This window comes from Lepisosteus platostomus, chromosome 7 (genome assembly GCF_059453375.1).
Source record: "Lepisosteus platostomus isolate fLepPlt1 chromosome 7, fLepPlt1.hap1, whole genome shotgun sequence".
NCBI lineage: Eukaryota > Metazoa > Chordata > Actinopteri > Semionotiformes > Lepisosteidae > Lepisosteus > Lepisosteus platostomus.
The window spans coordinates 42,222,474-42,249,224 of NC_142617.1; the positions used below are offsets into that span (position 1 = coordinate 42,222,474).

Consider the following 26,751-nt stretch of genomic DNA (forward strand, 5'->3'; position numbering starts at 1 on the left):
TGCAACAATTCCTGATCTCTTTCATCAGACCCCTAAGATAACCACATAACATCTGGAGTGTGCAATGGAACCAAACTGGGCACAGAATAAATTCTAAAATCCCACTATAAATGGTTCTTTTCAGATTCCTTTTTAAATGATGAAAGCCTGGTCAATCATTAAACATATCGGTACATTTCTCTATGACTGCATCCATCATTACAGCATTCTGAGTTGGACAGACCAAGAGGGCTCCTGTGCTTTTCCGCAGCTCCACACCATATTCATAACCGTCAGCTATGACTGCGGGATTCTGGCCAGAGTTTGTTTCTGCTGCTAAGCGTCTCTGCTGGCTGGGGAAATGTGCACTGCATTGAAGATGGCCATGTTCCTTTAAAGTCAAGCGTTCTAATGCAAGGCTTTTTTAAATAAAAAGTCCTCTAAGGCAGATTGTCTCTTAAGTCCCCTCAGGTGGACGGTTGAAGTGCCTACCCGGTCATCTTTGGTGGTCTCCTCTTTTGGTATTCGACTTCATCCACTGTCCACACGGCTCCCTTTACGTTCTCTACTCTCACAAAGCACTTGTGCAGACTCAGGTTATGGCGCACAGCATTCTGCAGGATGCCAAACAGGTCAGGGGCGGGAGAAAAGAGAGAGGAAGAGACAGAGAAGAGGTCACTGAACAAATGTAAAAACAGTTGTTTTCAGACTCCTACAACTCCTTGTGTATCTAGAGGTTCCAGTTCTAATGGAATGACCAAGGGCTTAATCTACTGTTCTGAACTCAGCTCTTGGTGACTTCAGAGTGTGAAATACACTGCTAATGAGAGGTCATAGTCATACTTCTCTCTTCCAGTTACCAGTGTAGTAATTGGTAAAACATTTGGTAACAATCTTACAAGATCATTGTATTTGCCAGATTAGCTCTGTTAAAGAAACTCCACCTTGGACAAAGATACTAGATCAGGGTGGTCTAATCCACTCTTGAAAGGCCAGAGTGTCTACAGGCCCTTGTCTCCCCAGTTGTCTAACCACAGTTAGAGCAGCAGCACCTGAAGAGCAGGGAGATTTTAGGTAAATCAGCCTCATTAAGTCAATAACCAGCTGATTTATCTTGCCAAGAACTGAGACAAAGTGAAGACCTACAGACATGCAGGCCCACATTCAGAAGTTATCAAAAGTGATCAAACAGAAATTCCCAGCAGATGGAAATAAATAAGAAATTATTCTGAAATATGTTCTACAGGGCTACAGGGCTCCATCCATCCATTTTCTAGCTGCTTCTTTCAATTCAGGATGCAGGGGGAGACAGACCCTATTTCAGCAAGCAATGGGTGCAAAGCAGGAAACACCTTGGACGGGTGTTAGTCATCACTTTCCTTACATTCTTTATACATATAAAAGCTTTTCGATGCATGTCAGTGTTTTATTGTCAGTATTTCCCACTGCGCTGATGCTACACCGATGCAAACAGCGAGAAGCTGGAGGGCACTGGGAGACAGTGGGTACTAGGACACAGAAAATAGGTGCCATCTCTGATGCTAAAATACAAAGATGTTACCCCCCCACACACATGAACACACTCCCACCCCCCCCTTTAAATTTCACTAATCAGCCACTATCTAGAATAACACCCCCAAGGGAGGCACATTCCTTTTCATCTGCTATTTGTAGTTTGTTCATGCCCAATTTCATTACCAATTTTAATTCGTGTATAATTAAATCCTGTGTATTTTTTCTGACACGCTTTTTTAATCCATAAGGGAGAAATGCTGAGGCTGGAATCACTCCTAACCATAATTACAAGTGCCATAATCAGACTAGGCCTCCCTTCTTTGAATAAATTTCCTCACGCAGAAGCGATGATGCTTAGTTTTGCAAATTAGTATGACCCCAATTTCAGACAGCCACCTCGCGAGTTTTATTTGCATTCCCATTCGTGATGAAAGACTAATTCTCCCAGTTAAAACATTAGCAGCAATTTAAAGGGGGTCAGACACTGCAGACATAAACAAAATGCCTCAACCGCCCAAGAATAGAAGGGGGAAAAAACGCGTTTAAGAGGTATGAAAAAAACAGTCACTGCGCACAATGCTGACATCTCTCTGTTACTTGAGAATCAAACCCATTATATCTATTGAACACCTAAATAAATGTTCTCCATCACCCTCATCAATAAAACTGGATTATAAATAGTTTTTATATTGCAAGTCTAGTTCTCATATGATACAGTGTATCATTGCCAGTACTATCTATAAAAATGTTGTCAAGCAATTGATTCACAGTCTTCCTCTTAAGTTATGTTGGACAAACCAATCATTCATGCAGCTTCGAGAACAATTCATTTGTCAGTGACTTAATACCTTAACTACATCTTCAGAACGGGTTTTCACTAGACACAAACAAACAACCAAGTATTAAGATATAGGCGGACTACTGTGATAAAAAGTCTTTGAAAGGGAAACGGAGGTTGATCTTACAGGTACTCCAGAGTCGAACACAATAACATATAATATTGTATGTCTAAACAGTTGAGAGTCCTTGATGTTAGTGCCAGTGTATGTGAGCATACTTCAAGACAAGAAGTAAGGACATTCATATTTCCATCTGCAGGTAGCACTAGAAAACAGCAGGGAATTAAAAGTATATATATGATGTATTTTTAAATCTAGCCCTTTAATCAGTCTACTCTCTGAGGTACAGGAGGTGTAAGAAATGTAGATGCTGTTAAGCCAGTTACATCTTTTTAATATTTAATACAGGGCTGAGCGATGAAAACGACTCTGCAAGAGAAAAAAAGATTCTGTCCTCCTGGAACGAAATGGCGATTCCATTAATTGTTAAGTTTCATAAATGTGAAATGAGTTGTTAAAGATATCCCGCTCGCCCCCCCTCACCCCCCAGCCTGGCTCTGCCTATCCACCTGCTGGTTCGAGGCCATTAAGCCACAATAGTGTCAGACTCACCTCCCATCTCTCCGTTTCCTAATTCCCTTTCCTCTCCCAGGGACAAGTCACACAAATTAGTGGGAATTTTCCCTAGAACTGGGTCAGCACCTGCAAAGTCCAGGCTGGAATGTGTGAATTTTTAATGAGACCCAATAACTGCAGCCTTCTACAGCAAAGCAGGGCCTTTGCCACATGTCAAGTCCAGGAGCGCACTCAGGTCAAACAAAGGAGCCACTGAGAAAAGCAGATCTAGCTAAATACCAGTATAACATTTGGTATGGAAGACAAATTCAGATTCTTTCTGCTTTACAATGATCTTGGAAAATATTATTTCTGTATTGTGTGTTGTCCGATCTATTGCAGATACAAACAAATCATCTGCAGGACATAGATTTGTTAGATTACATCTAGTTTCATGTTAATGCTGGCTATAAGCGTGTTGCTTGTCTGAATCTCTTTATCTATGGGCCTTAAGGAGAGAGGTCTGGATAATTCAATATAATTTTTCAGGCTTTGAGCACAAATGTAAAAAATCTGAATTCAGACTGGATGGAGAATGACTGAACTCTACTACTCTGCATGGTATATTCCTTGAGTAGTACTGTGAAGACATGTAGTCTTAGACATGCAAAAGTAACAACACAAGTTACGATTTTTCTTTCCAGCTTCTAAACAGGCATGACCTTGCAAAGGAAAAGGCAACGCTGTACTGGGTATAAAATCCCCCGACCCTTTTGGAATTTCTGTCTGGGGTTGTAACTCAAACTCTTGTTAGCCTGCAGCCTAATTTCCTTGAAGTATTTGCTGGTATTATGAAGAACCCTGCAGAGATTGATGGCATATGCCTCCAAGTGATTCTCAAACTGAGACAAGATCAAAACAGCCAAAAAGGTAGGCGTGTCTAGGGCTGCCCGCCTACTTTGCCATGTTGCTCAGTTGCTCAGGAGCTCAGTGTTCTCCCAGGCCTTGGTCTGCTCTCGGGCACACAAACCTCTCCGCAGCCCCCGGGCTCGATCGCACGCGCAGATAGAGCGATCTCCCGAGCCCGAGAACTGCACATTAATCAACGTCTTCAAATTAAACGGGGAGATAAGGAATTATTATTATTCTTATGGTGAACTTATGTAATGCTCCTGCTGTCAGATTAAAAGAGGTGGGGGGGAGCACAAAATAAACAGGTATTAGCAGTGCCTGGGCTCAGCTCTTGTCACTGGGCACAAGCACATTGAATTCTCTTCACTTCTGCAGAAAATGAAATGCAAAGCAGCTGAGTGCTGGTGTTTTTGTGCATATTCAAGACATCGAAAAGGCGACAGACTAATGGTACCTGACAGCAGTTTAGCACTGTGTGGGCATGCCCTGTGCCAGCTTTCCCCCTGCGCTACACCCGAGAGCTGAGAAAGGGACTGAGAGATCTCTAAAAGTGTGACACAAAGTCCCAAATTCAAATGCAGTCCTCCACTGCTACAGCCAATAAAAATGACATCCATCCAAATTTCTTTTTTTCCCCTATATGCAAACTTAACTGGCATTTTTTGGCAATGTTGCTGCTACAGTGCACAATATTTTTTTAAGGATTTAGCGTTTTTCTCTTCCACCGAACTGGTTTTCCCAAAAAACCTTAAGCTCGCCAGCGCCAGTTAAGTTGAGCACGCCTCCAAAACAAACTCCCAGCATCCGACTGTAAAATGTGTTTTTCCACACAACGAGCATGGCGGAGCCAAACGCGACGAGGGACAAAGAGGGACTGCTGGCAGCGGATGACACAGGGTTCTGTTTTTACAACCAAACAAAACAACAGAGCCCAAAGGGAGGGGCAGCTTTGCGGCTGTCTCAACACGCTCATGCCTCGTTTCGGGCCAGAAAGGGGAGCCGACTGGAGAGCAGCCTGTTTAATTTACCTGGAGCCAGCACGTCCATTAATCACCTTCCTAACTTTATGTAGAAATATCCTGCTGAAAGCCTTCCATGGTAAATTTGCACCACATTGTAACAGTTTTTCATGTCTTTGCCATGTTCCACCTCTGTATGGTTTATACTGCTTTTACTATGACTGTGCTTTGTGCCTTACTAATCCGTACTCTAATTATCATATACCTCAATGTGCATTTAGAAATGGATACACATTTGCATGCTACATTGCCTTGTGCACTGTCAGACCACAACATGATGATTTATCTTTTTTGCAAGTAGTCCAAGTGAATACTGCTTTAATGATCTTTTTTTCAGCAAAGCATATATTGACTTTAAATAATGACAGATGAAAGCAGAGATTTGGAAGCTAGGCTGAAGCAGTGATAGCACTACTATTGTAGGACAATATGAGTTTTTAAACTTTGATGAAAGAATCAAGACTTAGGTCAGAAAAGATTTTTTCACAGTTTTGTTGGTCAATCCTTAGTCTCAGCTCAGACCAGAGGATGTCTGCCAGGGGCTCAGTTCAATCAAAGTCCCGAACCTCCTGACAGAGTCAAAGGGAGAGCAGCCGTTGTTTGAATTTCTTGACCAGAGTGTGAACATCTTACAGCCCTATCTTACCTTCCATGTAGCTGTGTTTCTCCTGAAGTAGGCGAACATTCGTGTAAACCAGTTGTAAATTTCATTGAGGGTTAACTGCCTGTCTGGGGCTTCCAATATAGCCTGAAAGAGAGCAAGAGCAGGAATGAACAATCTGGCACCTCAGTTTTTCTAAAAAAATATAAATTATTCTAAGAAGAAAAATTATATTCTAATTAGGGAGCTATACAAGATCATTCAAATTTGCTTTTTTTCAGGAACAAATGTATTGAACTTAGTTTTGATGAAGGAGTCTTCTTATCAATCCAGAAAGCAGGAGCATAACTCATACACACAGGGTGCAAAGCAGGACTTAGAGCCAGTGACTGCTCTCCTCACTCCAAATGGGACGCCAGCCCGTTGCAGGGCCATGCAGAAACAGGGGATTTATCTTAGCCACACCTAGCCAGGTCGCCTCTGGAGGTCAGGGGGATCCAGCAGCACAAACCCATGCAAATGTAGGCAGAGCATGTATACTCCACACAGACATCTGAGGCCAGAATCAAACTCAGGAATATGGAGCTGTAGGACAGCAGTGTGAACTGTCACTCCTCTCATGTAAAAAAGAAAGATGCTTCTAACTCATGACTGAGCCAACTGAACAAGATGAGGATGTGCAGATAGCAGAATAATTATGTCACTGACATTAGGATTACCTGTTCAGGTAACTGGGGGCTAACTAGGGGTTAGCTATACCCAACACCCCAAATGTTATAGAATATCTACACCTTTTTCCTTAACCAGATATCAACTGAAAATCAAGGTCTTTAAAAACACCAGACAAAAAAAAAGGAAAACAGCTTCCTTACATGTCGTATGAGCGAGGCATAGGTGAAGGGAGGTCTGACATCAGCGTTTTTGTAGAATTCATGATTCTGTGCAAGCTCTGTGGAAAAAAATACAGAACTTCCTTTTCCTTCCTTCATTTGCGATTTTCATTGTAAAATATATTGCTTTTTTTATTCCAGGCCTGGCTGGACAGGAAAGCTCTTGAATCTCCTGGAGTGCAACTGGACTCACATCTGGGCTGTCCTGGAGTAGAACACATCTGAGCACAGCCTACACTTCCTTCATAATTATCATGTCTGCCTTCTATATGCATTTGCTTTTGGGATTAAAAACACAATCTCCCAAAGTATCACCATGTATTTATGCAGAATAATCAAATGTACAGTATGGTCAAATGTAATGTTTTTCTTTAGAGTTGCTCCTGTTGCATTCAGTAAGACCAGATGTGTTATTGATTTAGAAGAGATCTTTCAGGCTGAAGTTACCTTACTGTTCCTATATTAGGATGTCCCTACTAAAGCAAATTAATAGTTCAGTAAGCGTTTGGCACAAAAAATAACTGCAGGTTAGAGAACCTTTTTGCACAGAGACTGAAGTGCTTCCTGTGCAGCACTTGTTGGGTGCAGCATCAGAGTCAACAGAGGTATGCTGTGCTGGTTACACTGTCAAGAGTGTGATACTCTGCAATATTCTCTCAGTGTCAGAGAGGAAGCACTGTGTAGAACTCTGTGTGCATGGTTCATGCTGTGTGCAGTAACAGAGTTTGTATTTTGTGCTGTACTCTCACTGTGAGTGTGTATGCTGTGTTAGTGTGTGTTCAGAGTGTACTGTGTCAGTGTGCACACTACATGCTGTACCTTATTGTACAACAGAGTGTTCTACGCTGTTCTGTCAGCTACTCTTTTGCACACTGTACTCCATTAGCTTATGGACTGTGCTGTACCTGTGTGCACATTGTGTTAGCATGCTCTCTGGTCTGCATTGTTTTAGTGCGTGTGTATTGCACTCTGTATACTTGTATGCTGTGTCCTCTATGTCTATACATCTGTGCCCAGAACCGTACCTGAAGCGATGGGGGTGCAGAATTTGTCGGAGTTCCGGCGGCGGATGGGTCCCCCCACGCTATGCAGGCTGGAGGAGCTGATGACAGATGGTCCCTGGCGCAAAGGGGTGATAGGGGCAGTGGCTGAGGTGGGGGGGTGAGGTAAGCCCTCTGGGAACGTGTCGCCCTCCCTCTTCAACAGAGAAGCGCTAGAGGCCAGATTGAGCTGCAGGCACAGGAGAAAGCATAACAATTACCAATATGTATGACAACGAGAATAGAAACATTGTCCTGATCACAACTTTAGCACATCCAATGTATTCTCAGCAACTGCTTTATCCATAGAGGGTCACAGAGAGCCAGAGCCTATCCCAGAAGGATAGGGATAAGGCACAAAACGGGATTACACCCTGGACAAGACATTAGCCTAACAGCCCAATCGAGGGCACAAACACGAATGGTCTTGCATGCAGGGGGCAATTTAGACACACCTGAACAGCAGGAGTGTAGCAGGAAAGCAGTGCACTTGGAGAAAACTTGCACAAAAAACAAAGAACATGCAAACTCCACATTGAAGGCACAGAATCTAACCCACGACTCCAGAGCCGTGAGGCAGCAGCACTTACCACCAACACCACCAACCTCTGCAAATTTACCAATAACAAAGCCAGAACATAATGGAAGCTTTTGTTAACTAGAGGTTATACCTTTATGATTAAGCTTTACACTTGTAGCTTGGCCAGTAGGTCACAGATTAGGTTTAACCTGGTCCTACATTCATCACATCACTGTGACAAATACTGTTATGACACAGCAAAAGTGATCAAGATAGCTGGCCTGCTATCAGTAGGTTAAAGATGCCTAGGGTTATTTTATTTATTCAACCATTTCCAAATACCTTTCACCTACTGTGTGAGCACTCTCTGCAGCTACACAGAGCAGAGTTCTTAAAATCCATGTACACAACATGCAGAAAGCAGTTTACAAGGAGCGCAAACAAGAAAGCCTTGTGTGAAGCATAACAATAATTAGACAAAATAAAAAAAAACTCAAAAATGAGCTTCGTTAACAACAGCGCACATTACCGAACAATCAGTAACAGTATCTCTCTCTAACTGCAGATCAGTTCTGCCCAATTAGGTGTAGCTGAAAACGACTGGAAACCAGTCTCTGGCCGCGCCAAGTCTCCGCGGGAGTTTCTTTTCAAGGCCGCTTGTTTTGCTATAATTAAAATCATGATGTGCACGTGCTGTGGGAGAGGAGAGCAAATGGAAAACTAATACAATAAATTAACTTGGCTACCCCTTCCGCCGACAGCACTGAAAACCAGGACCATCTTGAGTAATTAGGGGGGCAAAATTGTTTAACAGGTACTTAATTAACACTGGATCGGTGCCAGTTTTGCTGCAACTCAGACCATCTTAATTGAGGGCAATCTTTGTTTTGTTGGCTCCTCTTGGGTCCCCAATGCTGCTCTGAACCTCTTCTGCAGATGCCAGAGGCAGTTTCTGATTTCCCATTAGGTGCTAATGGCAGCTCATCCACTAAATTTGTCTCCCAAACAGAAGTCGTCCTACTTTTCTTGCCACGGTACAATACAATTTATATCCCCTCGAATTAAGACACTCCATTTCTAATTGACAATTAATTTCAATGTCTTCATATTTTAATAAGACTCCTCATCAATCTTGCCATGAAATATTCATTAGATACCTAGTAATTGCATTGCACCGGGTGTTATAGATGAATTTTCATTCATGAACAGGGCATTGCCTGTGATAACTGAAACATTAGTGGCTGAGACCTTTCCCCTGTAATGTTCACAATATTTTTTGTGCATTTTAGACAAAAGGCCAATACGGACAAAAACGATTTACACATTACATTTATTTATAAGCCCCTGATTGCTAATGTTTACAAAGTGCAATGCAATGAAAAGGTGGTAGGAACACAGGCCAGCATGGAGAGGTATGTGACTGCGTGATACTAATCAGGAAAGCACAAGAAACATTTTCATTCAGGTTCAGCAAAGAGAAAAGTGTGAAAATATCATGAAAACTTCTAAAGTAATCACATTTCAATATTTCTGAATTCCACCGTATTTCTTTCAGTTTTTAAAACAATCATTTTTAAAAGCATTGTATTCTTGCATTGGTCTAAAACATTTTTCAAAGGTTCTTTTAGAGTTTAAGGCTCTCTAATAGACATTCCATCACATTTCCTCTGTATGGAGGAAACAGTAGCACAGAAACAGAAAACAGTGGAGTCACAGCCATTTAATGGTGAAAGCTGTGTTGCTTTGACACAAAGGCTGCATCATCCTGCTGGACAGAACTGGGCATACAAAGTGCTTTAAGCTTTGGAGCTTCTGAATCCCTCATTGTATCCGAGTTGCTTGGTCAATCCTCTGATTTGGGCCAGCTGTTAGAGCTTTCCATCATGCAGGATAACATACGTCACTGGGAAAACTGGAATGTATGATCCACCTCAGAAAGACATTGCAGTATCATACACTCTCACACACAGTTCTTTAGTATCACATCACAAGAATCTCACAGAAACAAATGGGTAGCTGAATGGAAGCAAAATAGATCACATTGAAAAATTAAACTCAAATGTATGACTTGATGATGCTTTGACACTTAGAATGCACCTCCTTGAAAGAATCAACAGAATGTAATATATCATTTAAGAAAAAAGGCTGGTAATACTCACAGGCTGGTTAAAGGGCTTCGGCTCTGAGGGCCTCATGTGCAGATGTGTCATCATGGCCTGAAGTCTTTCACTCTCCTTGGCTAGCTGCAGAGACAACACAGCACACTGAGTGAGCCTGAGCACACCAGGACTGGCCAGGAGGGAGAGGGACCTGGGACAACCAACACACATTCCCAGAGTCCCACCACCCTTTCTCTGAAGAAGTTCTATCTGCACTTCCTCAAGTTTTACCCGGCTTACATATCACTACTGATGCTTCAGAGGTGCACTGAGTTGACTTTAGTAGTACATTTGAGGATTTTGAAAATAAGAATCAGGCTTTCTTGTACTCAACTCTGTTTGAGACTTTTAAAAGAGCTTCAGTTCTTTTAATTGTCAGTTTAATACATTCATTCAAACCTGAGAAGGGCTCAATCTCCTTCAGTTTGAAAAGGATACAGAGGATGAGTTAATCCTGTTTTTTGTAAAAGAGCATGGTCAGATATTTACAAACCATCAAAACTGTGCAGATTTAAATTTAAGTGTTCATCAGTGTAAACTATTGCCTTTGTGTGGCAAACAGACAAAAGGTAAGGTGCAGTTTTTAAAGATGGGTGGACATTGAAAGACTGTTAGTCTAAATTCTTTTCATTTCCCTAACTCTAAAACCTGTTTTTCTTCCTGCAAGCAGGACATTAAGGTACATTTTTGAAGGAGCTGAGGAGTGTGCTGGGCTGTTTTGTTTTGCTGGTATAATTAAATGCTTGTACTGTCTGTGACCAGTAATGAAAAGTCAGCCCTTTGGTATCTTTCACACCACACTTCACAGCAAAAGTACAGTACAGCATCTTCAAATTGAAACTAAATCTCACACACTTAGCAAAATGAAAGCGTGCCTACAGCAATAGTTGCTCATGTTTGACATTTCAAACTGCTATAAGTGGCAGACAAGCCATTCCTGTCGCTGCAGCAAACAAACTGCACCCAGGAAAACGAAACCGTTTAGGTACTTTACAGAAATGCTTTCAAAAGCTGAACCCCACTCTCCACCACTCTCCAAAGCATCTATGGGCTGCACTAAAAAACTGCTTGATGTTTTCCATGTTGCTCTGAGCAGCGCCATAGGGATAAACAGTCCTGGAAAAGGAGCTACGAGCAGTGCTGAAAACACTGAGTCGCTTTTAGTGAAACCAATTAAAATGGTTTGAAGAGCCTTGAAGAGCGTGCTTTCTATTCTGAAATGAGATCGTTAACAGGTAAAGCATTTTTTAGTTTTTTTAAATAAAATACCTGTACAAACAGTATTTAACCATTGTTAATTGTTTAATAATTTTTTTAGATCTGGACAAAATCCATGCAAGGGGACATTCTCCGTTTTTGAGCCTGTCGGTGCCTCATGCAGTGCCACGTTTCAGCTTTATCTTCGGTATGGAGAAGGACTTGCATCAAAGCAGGTTTCTCCAACTGATTTCCTTTAAATTGCAAATTGTATGGTTGAAACACATATGGCATTCCTAACCATGTACCCAAGGACCTACAACTCCCCGCCAGTGCTGGTTAGAATTACTGTGAGATAAAGAGTCCACAGTTCTCTTGCTGCTGTGGGAACAAAACCTAGATGGAGTCCTTCTGCACTGTTTCCGTCTCACAAACTGTCTTCTGAGATTCACATAAGCAACACTCTTTCTCAGGCACTGCTGGCACACTCAAAACTGCAGTCACAAACTCCGGCATTTCATTACAGTGTCTGAATGCTAACAAGAGGCTACCTCCTCCAGCCAATACAAGGGCTACACTAACGATAGGAGATATCTTTCAACACACTAGAGGAGACATAAACAGCACCAAGAGCAGAAAGGCACAAAGATACAGATTAAATTTATGATGGCTGAAACTTCCTTGAGTTTTGATTCTACACCTCTTATTGAGCAATGTTTTCTCTGGGCTGTAAAAGTCTAAAGTTAACAACCTTACACAAACAGACAGGATGAAGTCCTTGAATATTGGATGAAATGTGCTGCTGCAGTTATTAACCCCTCCTTCCACATGAAATTCTGAAACAGTAGCTCTCAGTGCAATGGCTAAAGTCCTCACTGGCATAGAACTGAAATTACGAGAACATTCAGGCTGATTCTCTCCTATCAGTGTGCATTATTGGCTGGTGCTGGGACTTGTGTGGGACAGGGATGTTTAGCACCATGATCTGTTTTGATGTTAGCTGCCTCACTGTCATTTTACATTTCTTGTGGTTTTTAAAACATTGTGTGCTTAAAATAGAGATGACTTTTCAGACCCACCTGAACTAGTTTATGTGGTTTTGCTTTGCTTTTTGAGCAAAAACACATGCTCAACAAGTGGCCAATTAAGAGGCAGGACTGAGCAATTCTCTGGAGGGGAGGAGTGTGCTAAACTTTCAGAAAGGGGCGAGGAAACTGGAGAAGAATGATCAGTGCCCAAACAGGAACAAGCATGATCTTCACAAAGCAACACCTGACTTTCAAGTTAATTTCAATTCATATTTTTTTAACTGACAATTGTTGCACCCCTCAAATCGTAGTAAATCAATTTAACTTTAAGCTTTCTTTTGTTTCTACCCTTGTCCTTGTCCACACTAAACTTTTATGCTACAATTATAGTAACCTGTGGAAACAAACTTTTTCAAGTAGGGACAGTTTGCAATTCAGTGACTTGGCCTTGTTTCAGCAAAGGTTCACAAGAAGATCTGTTTTTTACTGACTGTTTTAACAACTTTAAAGCATGAAAAGGAGCACACTGGTGAAGAAGAACGCATACAGGCTATGAACTATTATATTTACTGTAGGGAGTTCAGCTCTGTCTAAATCTGCAAGCCTTTATTGTAGGCGAGATCAAAGTGAAAAGTGAAGAATGACAAAAACTTTGAGAGCGAGAGCATGTAGCCCAGTAATGCCCTGCTATTGGGACCGAGCACACATTTCTGAAACTGCTCAAAGCACACAGGATATCTAATCTCCCCTAGAACAATTCAGGAGTTTCATCCTGCATCTGCTTATTTGAAGATTAAGGACAGCAGGTATCAGCCACCAAGGAGGAAACATGTGGTGCGCAGGTTGAGAAGCAGACATTGCTCAAGACAGAGAAGACAGAAAGAGACAGTGAAGAGAGAGAGAAAAAGGGAGTGAGGACAACAAGCGATTTCAGAGGTGGAAGGGTTAAGACACATCTGTCTGGTTTAGTGTGGTGAGGAACGACAGACCCAAGAAACGCACGCATCCCCCCATCTCAGGTCTCATTAGAGATGACACCGCTTACACGTCTCCAACAGCACTTTCTGAGCCGGCACAGCGGGAGAGAGGCCCTGAAACCTTAATAATTGGTGCCCAGCCTATTTTTTCATGTTTTTTATTACAAGCTCCAGTAATTTCTATAAACTTCCAACTTTTATTGTGACAAATTGTGCAAAAAAAAACCCTAAAAAGTACTAGCCCTTGTCTGCTGTTTATACTGGCGATGGACATCGCAAACAGCTCCTTCCAACCAGTCTTTGTTGTCTTCTCATAGCGGAAATACCAACAAATGATCTGACCCCTCCCTCCCCCCAAATACCCCCCAGACCTCTTCTAGGAAACAAAGCACAAACCTCACCATGTCTCCTGGCTGTGATTTCAATGGAGACAATACCAGCTCGATGGTATGGAATGGTGACACTAGCTGAATTTTGTGATTATCAGATTAGGAGCAAAAAAGTCTCCATTCAAGACAACCTTCAGAGGATTAGTGAATGATGGTTTGCTGAAAGGATCTAAACAATTAAAACTTTTCAATCATGAGGAACAAGGAAATGACCGGGTTCCAGTTTTCCAGTTTAACATGACTAAGAACTGATTATTGCAGGTGTTTTTTTTTACTCAAAATCCTCACTCATTTACTTGGCTATCTAGGACTTGGCAGACAGGTGCGTCTGTTATCTGATATAACTACCCACATAACTGATATCTATGAGATTTTCTTTTACTTAAAGTAACACCTGTAAAAAAATAAAAGCAATTGCAATGCTAAAGAAACAGACAAACAAGACTTCTCCCCATTTAGTTCTTTTTAGTAAAATACCAGTTCAAAATATTATCAAATTAAAATAAATAACTTCCAGCTTTCAATCACCTTAAAGAAAGTTGAAATTAAAGTACCTAATTATTGCTTTCCAATTACACAGCCCTTAAAGTGCATAACTACATTTAAAAAATAGGTAAACAAACATCACCATAAATTTCTGTAGTTATAGTTGATGGATTAGATAAATGAAAGATGGATGCAAATATGTAAAAAACAATGTTTACAATACTTAGACCCTATTATTAGATTACAGGCGTAGTGACTCCAAGTGACAGTGTGATCATTCACATCAAAGAGAGATCCCCCTGGACTGCCCCACCCCCACTCCCACCCTGCTCCCAAGCCCCCAGGCTGGGAGTGTCTTGTGATCATAAGATGTTTTGCACCCACCTGGATTTCCAGCTGCTGGACAACCTGCATCTGGACCCTGCACTGGGCAGTGCTGCGGTCATCCAATGCATGTTCGCTGTTGAGGTGCCTGACAGGACAAGACAGAGACCCAAGGTGAGTAGGGAGTAAAGACACAAAGGCAGGCCGAGGAACCCCTGCAGCACAGAGCCACATGATGAGGGGCTCAGGTCTGCGCCATTACTGTCCATCTTTTAAAAAGCTGGTGCAGTGGCAGAACCCACACTAAGGATCAAAAAGCTTTCTGGCACAAAATTCTTCTTGCAACCCGTCCAAAATACTCTGGATCTGCAATCTGCTTCTTAAAATAATCTAATCAAAATAAATAACTGTTTACTGTGTCTCTGTTTCTTTCACAGAACTCCAATCCAAACAGCAGCCATAGAAGTTCGTGATAGGCTGTTTTAAGAAAATATGCAGAGCACCACATTTTTTTCCATCAGTAGGAATATTTTTTACAAGCTGTATAAAGTTTATTTTCTTCACCAAAGACATTTGTACATGAAAGGATAAGGGGTGAAAGGCACATGTATGCTTCTTATAAACCAGCTTATAAAACAAAGTCCTCATGTAATTCTGAGATCCTGTCCTGCAACAGTGTAACGCAAGTTCACCCACTGGTCAAAATATTAGGAACCATCAAATGAACAGTGGTGGGGGATATATGGTTGGCTTGAGAAGAACAAAAGAGGCTTCCTAGTGAGAATATTGCCTGAATCAACTTGTGTGCAATATGTTTTGTAATGTGTTATAAATGTTATATGTTGTTTTGTGGTATACACGTGCAATAGAGGTTTTTTTTCTGGGGTGTGTGCATTATATTTAAATGTACAGAAGTGCTGTGTGTCCACAAAAAAGTTCCCTGAGGGGACAATAAATCTTATCTAACTTGTGCATCATAGGACATTTTAACACACATGCAGATCCCACATGGAGACACACAGCATCTCCACAATTTAAGAACTCAAATTAGAAAGCCTTTTTAATTTAAGCCAGGCACATGGCACAAGCCAGGATCTTTAAAAAAAAATCTTTGTCCTTAGCAAAGATAAATATTAAAGGCATCTTTGTGCAGAAAGGTTATGCCTTTAACCAAAATTCAAGCTTCCTCTCGAAGGGCACTGAGTACAAAGCCACAAAGATTTGTTTTGGCTTTTTATACAGACATTTCTCAAGCACAATGATCTGAATAACTTCTGGACATGATGTCATTCATTTGAAGTATTTATCTTAAAGACTTGCCAGCCTTAGAAACTTTTGATTTTTTCAGCCTGAAGGATGTAAAAAACTAGGCATACTGTACAAGTCAAATGTGGAGCAAGCTTCATTAGGTTAAATCGGAACTGTTGTTCCCTGCATTCAGGAAGGAGTGAAGACCTCCTGATCTTTCCCACTGAATCACTCCCACTCCTACTAATCATCAGTAGTTATTTACTTGTTGCCGCTGTCGCCTACCCTGGTCCCTTGGCTGTGAAAGCGACAGTGTGGTTTTCCTGGGAAAGGGCTTGGCTCCTTTCCTGCCTGCCTCATCTGCAGCTCTTCTGACCTCACTAGCAGTGATCTCACCCAGCAGCCTCCTTACGCACAAGACGATCGCGGGAGAGATTTCTCCCTGACTGGCTTCTGGTTCTATCTTTCATCTCTTCAGCCTGCCCTCTCCCACCCACACAAAAACGCAACACTCCATGGATCCCAAAACAAACCAGAAACCAGGCGTCAACGCCAAACGCATCCTGATTTCCATATTTGTCTCGACTTTTTTCAGTTTACTGTTGGCGAAAACCGAGCTTCATCGGAGGTCGGTGATGTCAGAGCTGGCCCCTAAGACATTTTTATTAATCTCAATTTTTTTGTTGCACTTTCTTTCAATCCCTTTCAAGGGAGGCGAGGTTGTATGGGTAAAAAGTGAGAGTGCCTTGCAGTAACCATTTCATTCAGCCAAATTCACTGCATTGCTACGCTGTGAGACACAGACTTAAGCCCACTTCGCTACAAAAATCTGCAATACAACAGGAGAGTTTCTGCATCTAACTCCAATTAATTAAGCCAAGTTAATCCAACAGATATGGCTAATGCAGAAATGGAATGGAAAATACATTTAATAATTATCCATCATTTACCAAAATCAACTTAAAAATGCTAGGAGCAGAACTTTCCATTAACAGCTACTTGTGAAGAAATAATTGTCTTTTTCAGAAGATCAAAGTACTGATTATTTTGTGATCTTAACAAGCAAATTGAGTTCTTGCATTTCTTCTTCTTTCAGGTATGACTACCCCTTTTATACAGATTTTTTCCTCCCTCACGAAGGAGTAAGTCACACCGGACAATTAAAAGTGAGAACACTGCATCTTTAAATTCAAAGACGGATGGAGACTTATTCACTATCAAAAACTTTAAACAACAACAATGATGTCATCCTGCGGTAACTGAAGAACAGATAGCCGTTTCTAACCAGAAGTGCATGATAAAAAAAATGATCTCACCCAATCTTTTTTTTTATGAACATAACTACAAACCACAACGCTTTATGGCTTTATAATAAACAGTAGCAACATTTTTTCCATCATATCCAACAATGAGGCACTGTTTACTTCAGACCGACAGGGATTAACTGCATTTATAACAGGCAAAACCACAGCCGATGAACAAAGGGTCTGAGTATTCTAACATATGTACTACAGCATGCCAGAGAAAACTGAACATCATTAAACAGTTTTGAGATTTGGGGGAGGGGGTGAAGGGGAGGTGGGGGGATACCAAAAAATAAAGACAGGAGATTAGATGAGAATAAGAGTTTTATAATTTTCAAATGGTCTGAAGGCATCTTCAGCAACCTGTGGCCCAGAGCCAGACTGCTCTCTTAAAAGCCAGCGGCCTCCCAGACACCTCCTTTCTCCTCTGAGAACGAACTCAGACAAACTGTCAGGGACACGGTATTCTCCACTAACTGTATCGTCTCCTGTCTGCTAGCACTTTTTTTATTGTCTGCCTTTTAGGCTTAAGTGAAAAAAAAATGACACATTAAATTTTACAGACTCCAGCCATGTGTTTGCTTTTAAAGCACAGATCTATTAATCTCTTGATGTATATATACATCTTTCTGATCTCAACCTTCCATGCATCACCTACTGTAGTATTTGACAAGTACAGACCCAGGCACCATGTAAGACTGGTGCTGGAAAATGAGATGGACAGACACACAAAGATTCACATTAATAATTCATGAATAATGACGACTGTTTTCTCTAAAAAATAAAAACCCCATAGCCCTGAAGGGGGTATCTTCTTGGAAGATACAAATATACATTTATTTCACTGGCTAAAGTTAGTGTTCTGTTGCACTGTAGAGCTATAATAAGGGTGTAACAGTTATCTGGGGCAGCTAACTAACCATACTGACCCAGAGGAATTAGAGGTCTGTTGGTGGTTCTGCTTTCTGGTGTTGTGAAGCTGTGAGAGCTATTTAAAGTTTGTGCCAATAATTGAGAGTGACTTAAAACACCATAACACAGAAAGGTGTTCCAGTGAGAAACTTTTTATCCCCCTATTAAAAGTACATTCATACATTCACTCACGAACATGAATGCATAACCCGTTCAGACACTCGCAGGTTTGAAGGAACTAATAAAAGCAACAGTGCCGCCCCCTCCCAGACTGCCAGCTGGGAGGAGCTCGGGGCAGGAGGCACTGAGGGCGTGGAGAGGTCAGAAACTGCACCGGCCAGGCGGAGTGTGCACTACAGATAGCACTCCAATTTTCTGTCAGCTGACAAATTCCTGACAAAAGAAGGGCATTTCATATTCCTGTTGAAAGCAATCTAGAAAACACTTTTTTTCTAGCACCACTGTAAGAAGGTTACTCTTTTGTAGATATATTTTAAGGGTTTGTGGAAATGTGGTGCAACTTTTAAACCTCTAGGCTGTCGATTAAGGTACCACCACTGCCAGTTTCCAGTTTACGTCAGAACTGGAAATCCTGTATGAATCCAAACACATACAGGGTGGGGGATGAAAAAGAGAAGAAAAAAGCACAGAAGAAAAAAGCTCTGAATTTGCCAGCCCTCTGTACGATTTGAGCCCTGGCCTCTGGGACCACGAGCCTTGAGTCAACTGCAAGTGACAACCCACCCTGTCAGCCCTTCTATTTTGAAGTCTAATTATTTTAACACAAAAAGACAATGGTGTGTTTACATCTCCTGCGAGCTCAGATCTTTGCGCCCTTTATCGCTATCAGCTAGCTCTTTTTTCCTAGTCCCTGAAGACCCGGAACTGGCAAACAGACAAAAAAAAAGAAGGATGAAGAAAAGAGGAAAGAAAAGTGAGAGAAGAAAAATCCAGACTCCTTTTTGATGTCTTCACTAGCATCCTAGAAACAAAGAGATCTAATTGTAAATGAGCTAATTAAGCAAACTACTGACGAAGCGTGAAAACAATTTGCTTGACCCTTTGCTTCTGCGCAGAGAGATGGAAGAAAAGGGGGTTTGTCGGAGCAGAGAGCTAATCAGTCACTGACGGGCACGCTGAGTGAACACCAGACACCTGCAGCTGAAGCAGCAGGAGCCTCCGAGAGCAGGGACACAGGCGGGCATTTTGAGATACCCAGGCGGATCAGGGAATGGGGAGGAAGTACAGCTAAAACACCAGAAGGTTGCCTTAAATTACACCTTAAATCTACAAGTTATTTAAATCGGGTTTATACCCCTGTTATTGCTGTTCTCTTCTAATGGAGCTCAGGGTCACTTTCACCTCTGGTTCAGTTCTTCTAAAAACAGCAAACAGCAGCAAATTTTAAGGGTGTTACATTCTTCCAAATTTGTTTGAGAAATTAAATGTTTACTAAAGCAATCATTAAAAAAGAAAAATAAATGTGAGGGTAAAGTCTTGTAATATTCACAACAACGTGCAGAACAGAAGAATGAAGTACGGTAGGACAAGCCTTCTGGCTTTTATTATTACTATCATTATACAGCTTAACGTAGCAGGAGATATGTTTCAATTTGCAGCCCTAACTTCATCAGAGATGACAGACCCAGAAACAAGAATACTGAGTGTTTTGTAACTATGGAGAAAGGATAAGCAGGAGTTTCTAAACTTCTGAATGTATTTTTGATTTCTGCCATGGGCTTTAAGTTACCAACAAAGAAAAGAAAATGAAGAGCTCTGCTCACAGTGTGTACATTTCCTAGGCTCATATAGATCTTCAAACCTTAAGAGGAGATGGAGGGAGGAGGCCAAAATAAGAGACATGCTCCAGCTTACAATACCACAGCATGCCCCCTAAGCTTCAAGTCTGGGCCATACAGGCACGATTTAGCCCAGCCACAGCACCGAGTAACTCACTAACAGAGTTCACTTAACGCTCTTTATTTCATCTTTCCAGGCTACTAAAATGGCTTCTTGTTTGGGACCACTGCTTCCGTCCTGCAGAATCCCGCTAGTTATGACGGTTCAGGAGCTGGAGGAGGAGGACAGGGAAGAGACATGAAGGAGGATGAGGAAAAGGAGTAGTAGACAAGGACACGAAGCAGCAGAAGAAGAAATGGGCTAAGTAAGGAGTAAGTAGAAGGAGAAAAAGAAGAAGAACAATACTAATAAGGAGGAGGATTTACTTACTTTATGAACTGGCCCATGTCCTCACAGAGAGCTTCGCACCCTGGCCACTTGCACTCCCCGTGCCCATACAGAGGGTGTGAGCCCGTGTGCTCCTCATGGGAAGAGCTGGGAGAGAGCAGAGGAACAGTATGAGCTCCACCTCACCTCAGTACCGCCAAGGCTGGGGAAGAGGGTCACGCGCACACACACACACATCAGTAAAACAGGACGTATGAGTCAGTTGACCTCAGCAGCACAACGGGAACTGGCTTACATATCAGAGGGGACAAATGGAGGGCAAAGCTGGAGTGCCATCGCACGTTTTGTGACATATCACTATTGTGCTGGGGTCAGGGTGTTGGGTATCTTTGAAATAGAAGAAGAAACGATGGAAGCAGTCGTCCAAAATGATGCACACATAAAAACAAGCCACAGCTTTTGGTTTGGGCCCGTTGAGCGGCTGGTTAACCTATCCTTTTGGCAAGAGAAAGGTTTCAGTGGCCAGTATAACGTGAGCAACTTCCTATCCAAAACTGATGCATACAGTCACAAACACTACAACCAGGATTGGGCCCGAGCTGATGTGCTGAAAGAAAAACACTCTTTCACTCCAACAGAAGAGCAAAAAGCAGTGTTAGATTTTAAAAACCAGACTATAGGAAGAACATCATTAACAAGAGCTCATCACCAGGCCTACACTCTGACCTCAGTTGTTGGAAAGACAATACAGTATAAAGGACAGAATGGATGGTGGCATTCCTACTGTACAGCACCTGTGCTGTTCATACATTTGCTTTAAAACAAAAGAGATTTGGCCTCTGTAGATAGGTTTCCCATTAAGGTTTTTTGCAGCTGCTCAACGGCTTGAAATTCCAGGATTAAAAAAGAAAAAAATATTTTACAGGTACCACATCATACAAACAAAAAAGGTTTTTTCACAAAAAGTAATGTTTCTTCAGATCTGGATAAATAATCCCAAAACAGGAGGCTTCAAAGGTTAACCCATGTGTTTTTCCTTATTATGGCAACATAATAAGAGTCACAATGTTTACTCAAGCACAGCAGACACGCTCTCACACTCATGCATAACCTATAATCCTGTGTGTCACTGCGAGAACTGTGAAAACATGTTAAGATAAAAATGAGGAAAAAGTGTATTATGTAAAAATAAATCTGTGCCAAAATCATTTTTTAATGCTGAAAGCCTGCCTGCTACTTTAAACCTAAAAGCTAAATCATCCTTACATGAATGTAAAAATAAAGAGAAAACTTCAGTGCAAATCTGCATTTTAAGTCTTTATTTAATAGTGAGAGCCTCTCTTCCGGGTGCCGAACCTGTATTCTATTTGGCAAGGAAGGTGCATCTGTTTACCTTGTTAGCTTCTACTAACACCCTAAAGTGCCCCAGGCCTTGAGAAGTCGTGGGACTTGTCTTTTGTACAAGAAAACGGCTTGTTTCATCTCTAGGAACTGTCTCACTTCTTCTCTGGAATGATTAGAACTATAACCTCTTTTGCTTTCAATTTTCATGTGCTTTTTCAATGCAAGCTGTTAAAGTAAGACGACTATAAATTGAAGCCTGAATCTTATTAAACCAAGAACATGTTACTGAATCCTTTATCCCGGCAATGTGCTCATACAGTATGTTTCAAATTTGGAATCGCCACCTTGTACAAACAAAAATGCAGGAAATTTACAAAAAAACATAAATGGTTCTTTTTTTAAAACAAAAGTGCATCTTCATATTTAGTATAGACAGAAAGGTACAGCAAACTGTAGTCAAGATATCAATCCATTAACAATTATCCAGCTTATAAACTGTTCTCCGGATTCTTGAAACCTGTCCCAGGATTTTGTTCTGGTCCTCCTCACAAATGCCTCTGAAATTTCAGGTTTTTCAGCTCTGGGAAACAAACAGTAATGCTCAAAGTTTTGTAAATGGTGCTGAAAATCCTCCATAATGCAGTGTTATCCTTTAGCCTACTCAGACTGCAGCATGTTTCATCTTTCTTCCTGAAGCACCCTGCAAGGTAACGAGAACCATCTTCCTCGCAGATGCAGCTAGTCTTTGCAGTCGCACGTCAATGAATGCAAACCAGACAGCTCCAATTCTGAGTGTGGAAAACTCAGTTCAGAAAGGTTCCACTTATGCTAGACACTGTACATTAAGGACTGCCAATTTCTTCTATATTCTCCATGCATAACCACAATCACGTTCCTAAGAACGAAAGGATCACAGTATCTTGTGTACTTTCTTCCCTTTTCTATTTTTAATCAATCCCATGCCATAGCATTACACAGTATCTACTCACTCAATGTGAGTGAATGTGAGAAAAGCAGGTAACTGCTTTCGAGTGCAGTGTGAAGTGCTTATCCACTGGCTCAACCTTCACGAAGGAGGAGATGCACTCCAAGAGTCTTGCTCTTGAAAATGGATAGAATACGCTTTGTGTGCTGCAGGCTACAAGCAACACAAATATCTTCTGTGAACACTACCCACACCAATCACCCCCCACTCTCCAATTTCCCTTCCAAACCAATCAGCCCTCCACTCCCCCCCCCCATCCTAACATCATCTCAGCCCACGGAGTCCAACCCAACACTACTATGAAACCGTACAGTATTCCAGGTGTATACCCTACAGCAGCAGCTGTGATCAATGCAGCCTCCTCTGTTTATTACTGAGAAACAGCATTTTTGCTTTCATCTTAAATCATGGGGTTGAAGTGCAATCGCACTGCTTGCTGCTGTGATTTGAAGGAGGTGGGGGTGTGGGGGTGCTTTTAAGTTGTAATCTTACAATCCCAGATGAGAAATTTCACCACGAAAGAATACACACACAGCTATTGGTATCTTCAGACCACATCTCAGGAAGGCTCTGGAATGTCATTTTGTAGGCGATAAGCAAGTGGTAACCAAGCTTGGTTCAAGAAAATAACTTTCAAAATTTAATTATGAAATCTAATCTCTACACAATCAAAGGGACAAGTGGATGACATACAACTGTAAAGTTTTTTAATTAGAAACACATTTTATTGTACGCCCACCCTATTTTGAGTCTCCAGTCATGACTTTGCGTCTCAGCACAGTGCAGCGACCTCCGCACCCACACAGGGGCAAGTCAAGAGCCGCCCTGCCCTCCAGCTGTTCATATTTTGATGAGGAAGTACGGGGATGCAAGAGAGATCTAGCGCTGACTGGAGGAGAAGCGCGTCCATCACTGATGTCACCACGCAACCTCAGCGGCCCAGAATGTTGCAGGGGTTTGCTTTCTTGGCTGAAATCAAGTGACCTCAGGCTCATTCACTCCAGCCCTGCCCCCAGTAGAATTGATACAGCTGGACAGCATCAGGGAGAAGCAGGGCTTCGGCTTTCTAAATGGCTAGTTTACCTCGACGGCTCTAAACAATACAGCAGTATGAACAGGTACCAAAAGATGGATGTAAAAAAAAACAACAACCTAAGCCGTTTCGGATAAAAGCGTCAACCAATAATAATAACAACAACAACTGTGTGCCTCTGCTTGAGAAATCTGGACCTCTCAGCTCAACCTGCACTCAGAGCATGTACCTTGATTCACTCCAAACATGCACGGCGCTTGTGCAGCAAGAGACAGAAATGGCAGGAAGTATTTATTACCTCTCTCTCTTTGGAGTGTGAACAGAATTCTGTCCGTTTGGCAAAGAGTGATGCGGTATCTGAGGTGAGACCTTGGAGGCCGAGTACGAGGTAGTGTTGGAGCTGTTGGTTGTCAGGTCGAGGCCTTCGTGCTTCATGTTGTCCTCGGCGTTCTGCACGTTGGCCACATCTTTCCAGAGCTGCTGGAGATCCGCGGGACACATGGCTGTGGACACACAGGAGGGGGTAAAGGTTACTGACAGGAAGGGTGCATTGGTGTGAAGAATGATGGGGGTGGGGGGCAGGGGGGGGGGCGGACCTTGATTGAATAATTGAATAAGAAGGGAACATGCAGAACAGACAACACAGACAGATTTAAATAGGAAATTGAGCTGTTCTCTCAGGCTGCAGTAATTTCACACTGTATGATCAGTTCCAATAACTCCTGAGATGCTGTCCTTCAATCAGTCACTCTGATGTGTGCAGGGTGCCATGAAACCACTCTTGCTGGCTTTCTGGAACACCCGTTTGCAACGAAGATCACAAGTATAAAACACCAAATGAATACGATCTCTGGCCAGGAACCTACTTCACTGAGGACACAGCAACATCAAAATTTAGGAATCACCAATTTGGGGAGTTTGAAATTACTGCTCAAGACATCCTGTACAAGTGTATCCACAGAGTGATGACAAACACACACTCAAACAGAGAGAAACCTGCCCGGCACACGGAGAGAGACTTTTTTATGGGAGAATAAAAGGCAGTGAAGATGAGAAAGCAATAAGAAGCAATTAAAAGATTGGCTTGTTTAATGTCTCAGACACAAATGCCTTACTCAGCTAATTTAAGGCCAAACAAATCAGATTTTTTTTAAAATCTGGGGATAAATTTATTGACGCACTGCTCTTTTCTCTGCCTTTTACATTTTTGAATACTATTTTTCACTCGGTAGCTCTGCATTTGTTCCTTGAATAACCCTAATGGATTTATCTGATGTCTGATTAAAATGTGTTACAGGAAATCCACCCATCTTCTTATCATCCCTCAGCTTGAACAGATGCCAGTAGGCACCGTGCATCCCTTGAGGAGATAATAAACCGTGTGAGTAAGTTGACATTAGCATGGTAACTCATAAAGCAAGGTGATCACTGAGCTTCGCACTTAACTAGATGGCAAAATCACTTGGGAAACGTTAAATAAATGGTAAAAGGAAAGCTCCTAGGAATGAAAAAAACAGTAAATATCACCATTATTTGTTATCAGATTTCTTTTTCTGTTCTAAGATTCTTAACACTCTTTAAAATCACACCTCGCGATGTGCAAATCAGCACTGTGCATTACATTCAAATCCCTTGTTGTTCTTTTAGTGGAATGTTATGATTTGTAGACTTTTAGAGGCTTTATTTATTTTTTTTTTCATACTTACTGATGGGAAAACAGGACTCTGAAATGAGCACAAAGCAGATTCTTAAAGCCCTGGTCGGTCACAGCACAGTACTCTCATGTCAGCAACGTAACAGCAATCCAAATATAATGTCTGGTACAGTACATTCATATTCTTGTTCCAAACAACACCAAAACAAGAGTCCTCACATTGCAAAAATGGGGCTTGTATTTGATAAATGGCTGTGCTTGTTACATTCATTATATGTTACGTGTCCATTTTATGTGACAGCCTGACAAAAATTATTAAATATCTACAGAAAGTATATACAGTACATAAGTAATGTACTGTATGTGCATACGTTATCCCTAGAAATCTAGGGTAAAATTAATCTGAACATTTATAAGATGTAAAGCAGTGAACTTCCACAAAAGAAGTTCAAATGCTACACCTTATACGTGGAAGGGGGCAACTGGCTAATATTGAAGTTTACTTATTATGAAGGGCTCTTATAAATGTTCAGATTAATTTTACCTGCTGTTTAATTCGAGTCTGTATTTTTTAAGCAGGGCCTTAGGGGCTTTTTCCTGTGTGGCACGCTTCCAAGATCACTCCAGTTGCCCACAGTTTCCCGTTTCCTAGCACTGCTCCTGGCACTCGTTCCACAATGAGGAGTTTTAATGCACATGTGTGCGTCTGCTTGCAACAGCGATGTCTGTCCAGCTCAAGAGATACACAATTTGAAGAAGTCTGTGAGTTACAGTATACTACAACCTGGAAAAACACTTCCTGCCGGGCTGACAGTTGTTGAGAGTGAAAGCTATTCTTATCACGTTTAATGCCACAGAACTGGAATACTTATTTTCCCCTTTCATTTTGTTTAACATACTAAGAGAGCTGGCCTTGTGGTTGGGGTAAGGGCAGCTGAGAGACAACTGCTGATGTGACATTGACGCCGTCTTCACAAATCTATCAAGAACATGATGCTATCCTCACTGAACCACTCAGACTGCAGTTTGCCATTTTAGGAAATACAAGTGAATGTAAAAACAAAGTATGAAATACAAAAGAAAGTTTAGATTTAATGTGAAAACAACATTTGAAAACCTCCCAGCAGATTTCTAGATTCAACATCTTGTTTTTTTAAAAAATATTAGGGGAAAACGTGAACTGACTCTGAGATGCAGGGAAATGCATGTGCACTAGAAGGATTGCTCATAAGGCGAAAGTCTAGTCCTTCTCGCCTCTGGAAGAAAAGGTCTGGCAAGCATGACTAGACAGAAGAATGCACATGGTCGGCTGCTTTGCCATAATGGAACGCTTCTCTTAAAGGGATTGCAGGGAAATTCCACAGCTCTGCGTCCCGGGGATTCATTGAGGATTGCGAGACACCGAACTTTCATTATTTCTTCAGGCCCCCAAAACGATGACATAATCAGCGCAGGGCTGCCAAAAAGATGCCAAAGCCAGAAGTTTACAGCTGTCTAAAAAATCACATTCCTTCATTCTGCAACCTTCCAGTTGCTCTTTAGGACTATCTTTCCATCAGCAGTTTCCTAAACCTTTTCAGCGCACAGGGGTATTAAAGGGAGAGAAAAGTGGGAGTAGAGGTTAGGCAAAAGGAAGGTCTTTGTTTTCCTCACT

General features: G+C 41.7%; 1 protein-coding gene across 11 annotated transcripts in view; it reads right to left on the reverse strand.

Annotated features, from left to right (window-relative positions):
• foxp4 (forkhead box P4) overlaps positions 1-26,751 on the reverse strand; it is a 136,882-nt gene that overhangs the window by 12,494 nt on the left and 97,637 nt on the right. For all 11 annotated transcript variants that reach the window (XM_088640479.1, XM_088640481.1, XM_088640486.1 and 8 more), the window contains 8 exons: positions 23,742-23,946; positions 20,124-20,228; positions 14,491-14,578; positions 10,030-10,113; positions 7,336-7,540; positions 6,293-6,369; positions 5,466-5,567; positions 472-593 (listed from right to left, as the gene is read on the reverse strand). In XM_088640479.1, coding sequence (XP_088496605.1) covers positions 472-593; positions 5,466-5,567; positions 6,293-6,369; positions 7,336-7,540; positions 10,030-10,113; positions 14,491-14,578; positions 20,124-20,228; positions 23,742-23,946 — 988 coding nt within the window. The remainder of the gene's footprint in view (positions 1-471; positions 594-5,465; positions 5,568-6,292; positions 6,370-7,335; positions 7,541-10,029; positions 10,114-14,490; positions 14,579-20,123; positions 20,229-23,741; positions 23,947-26,751) is intronic.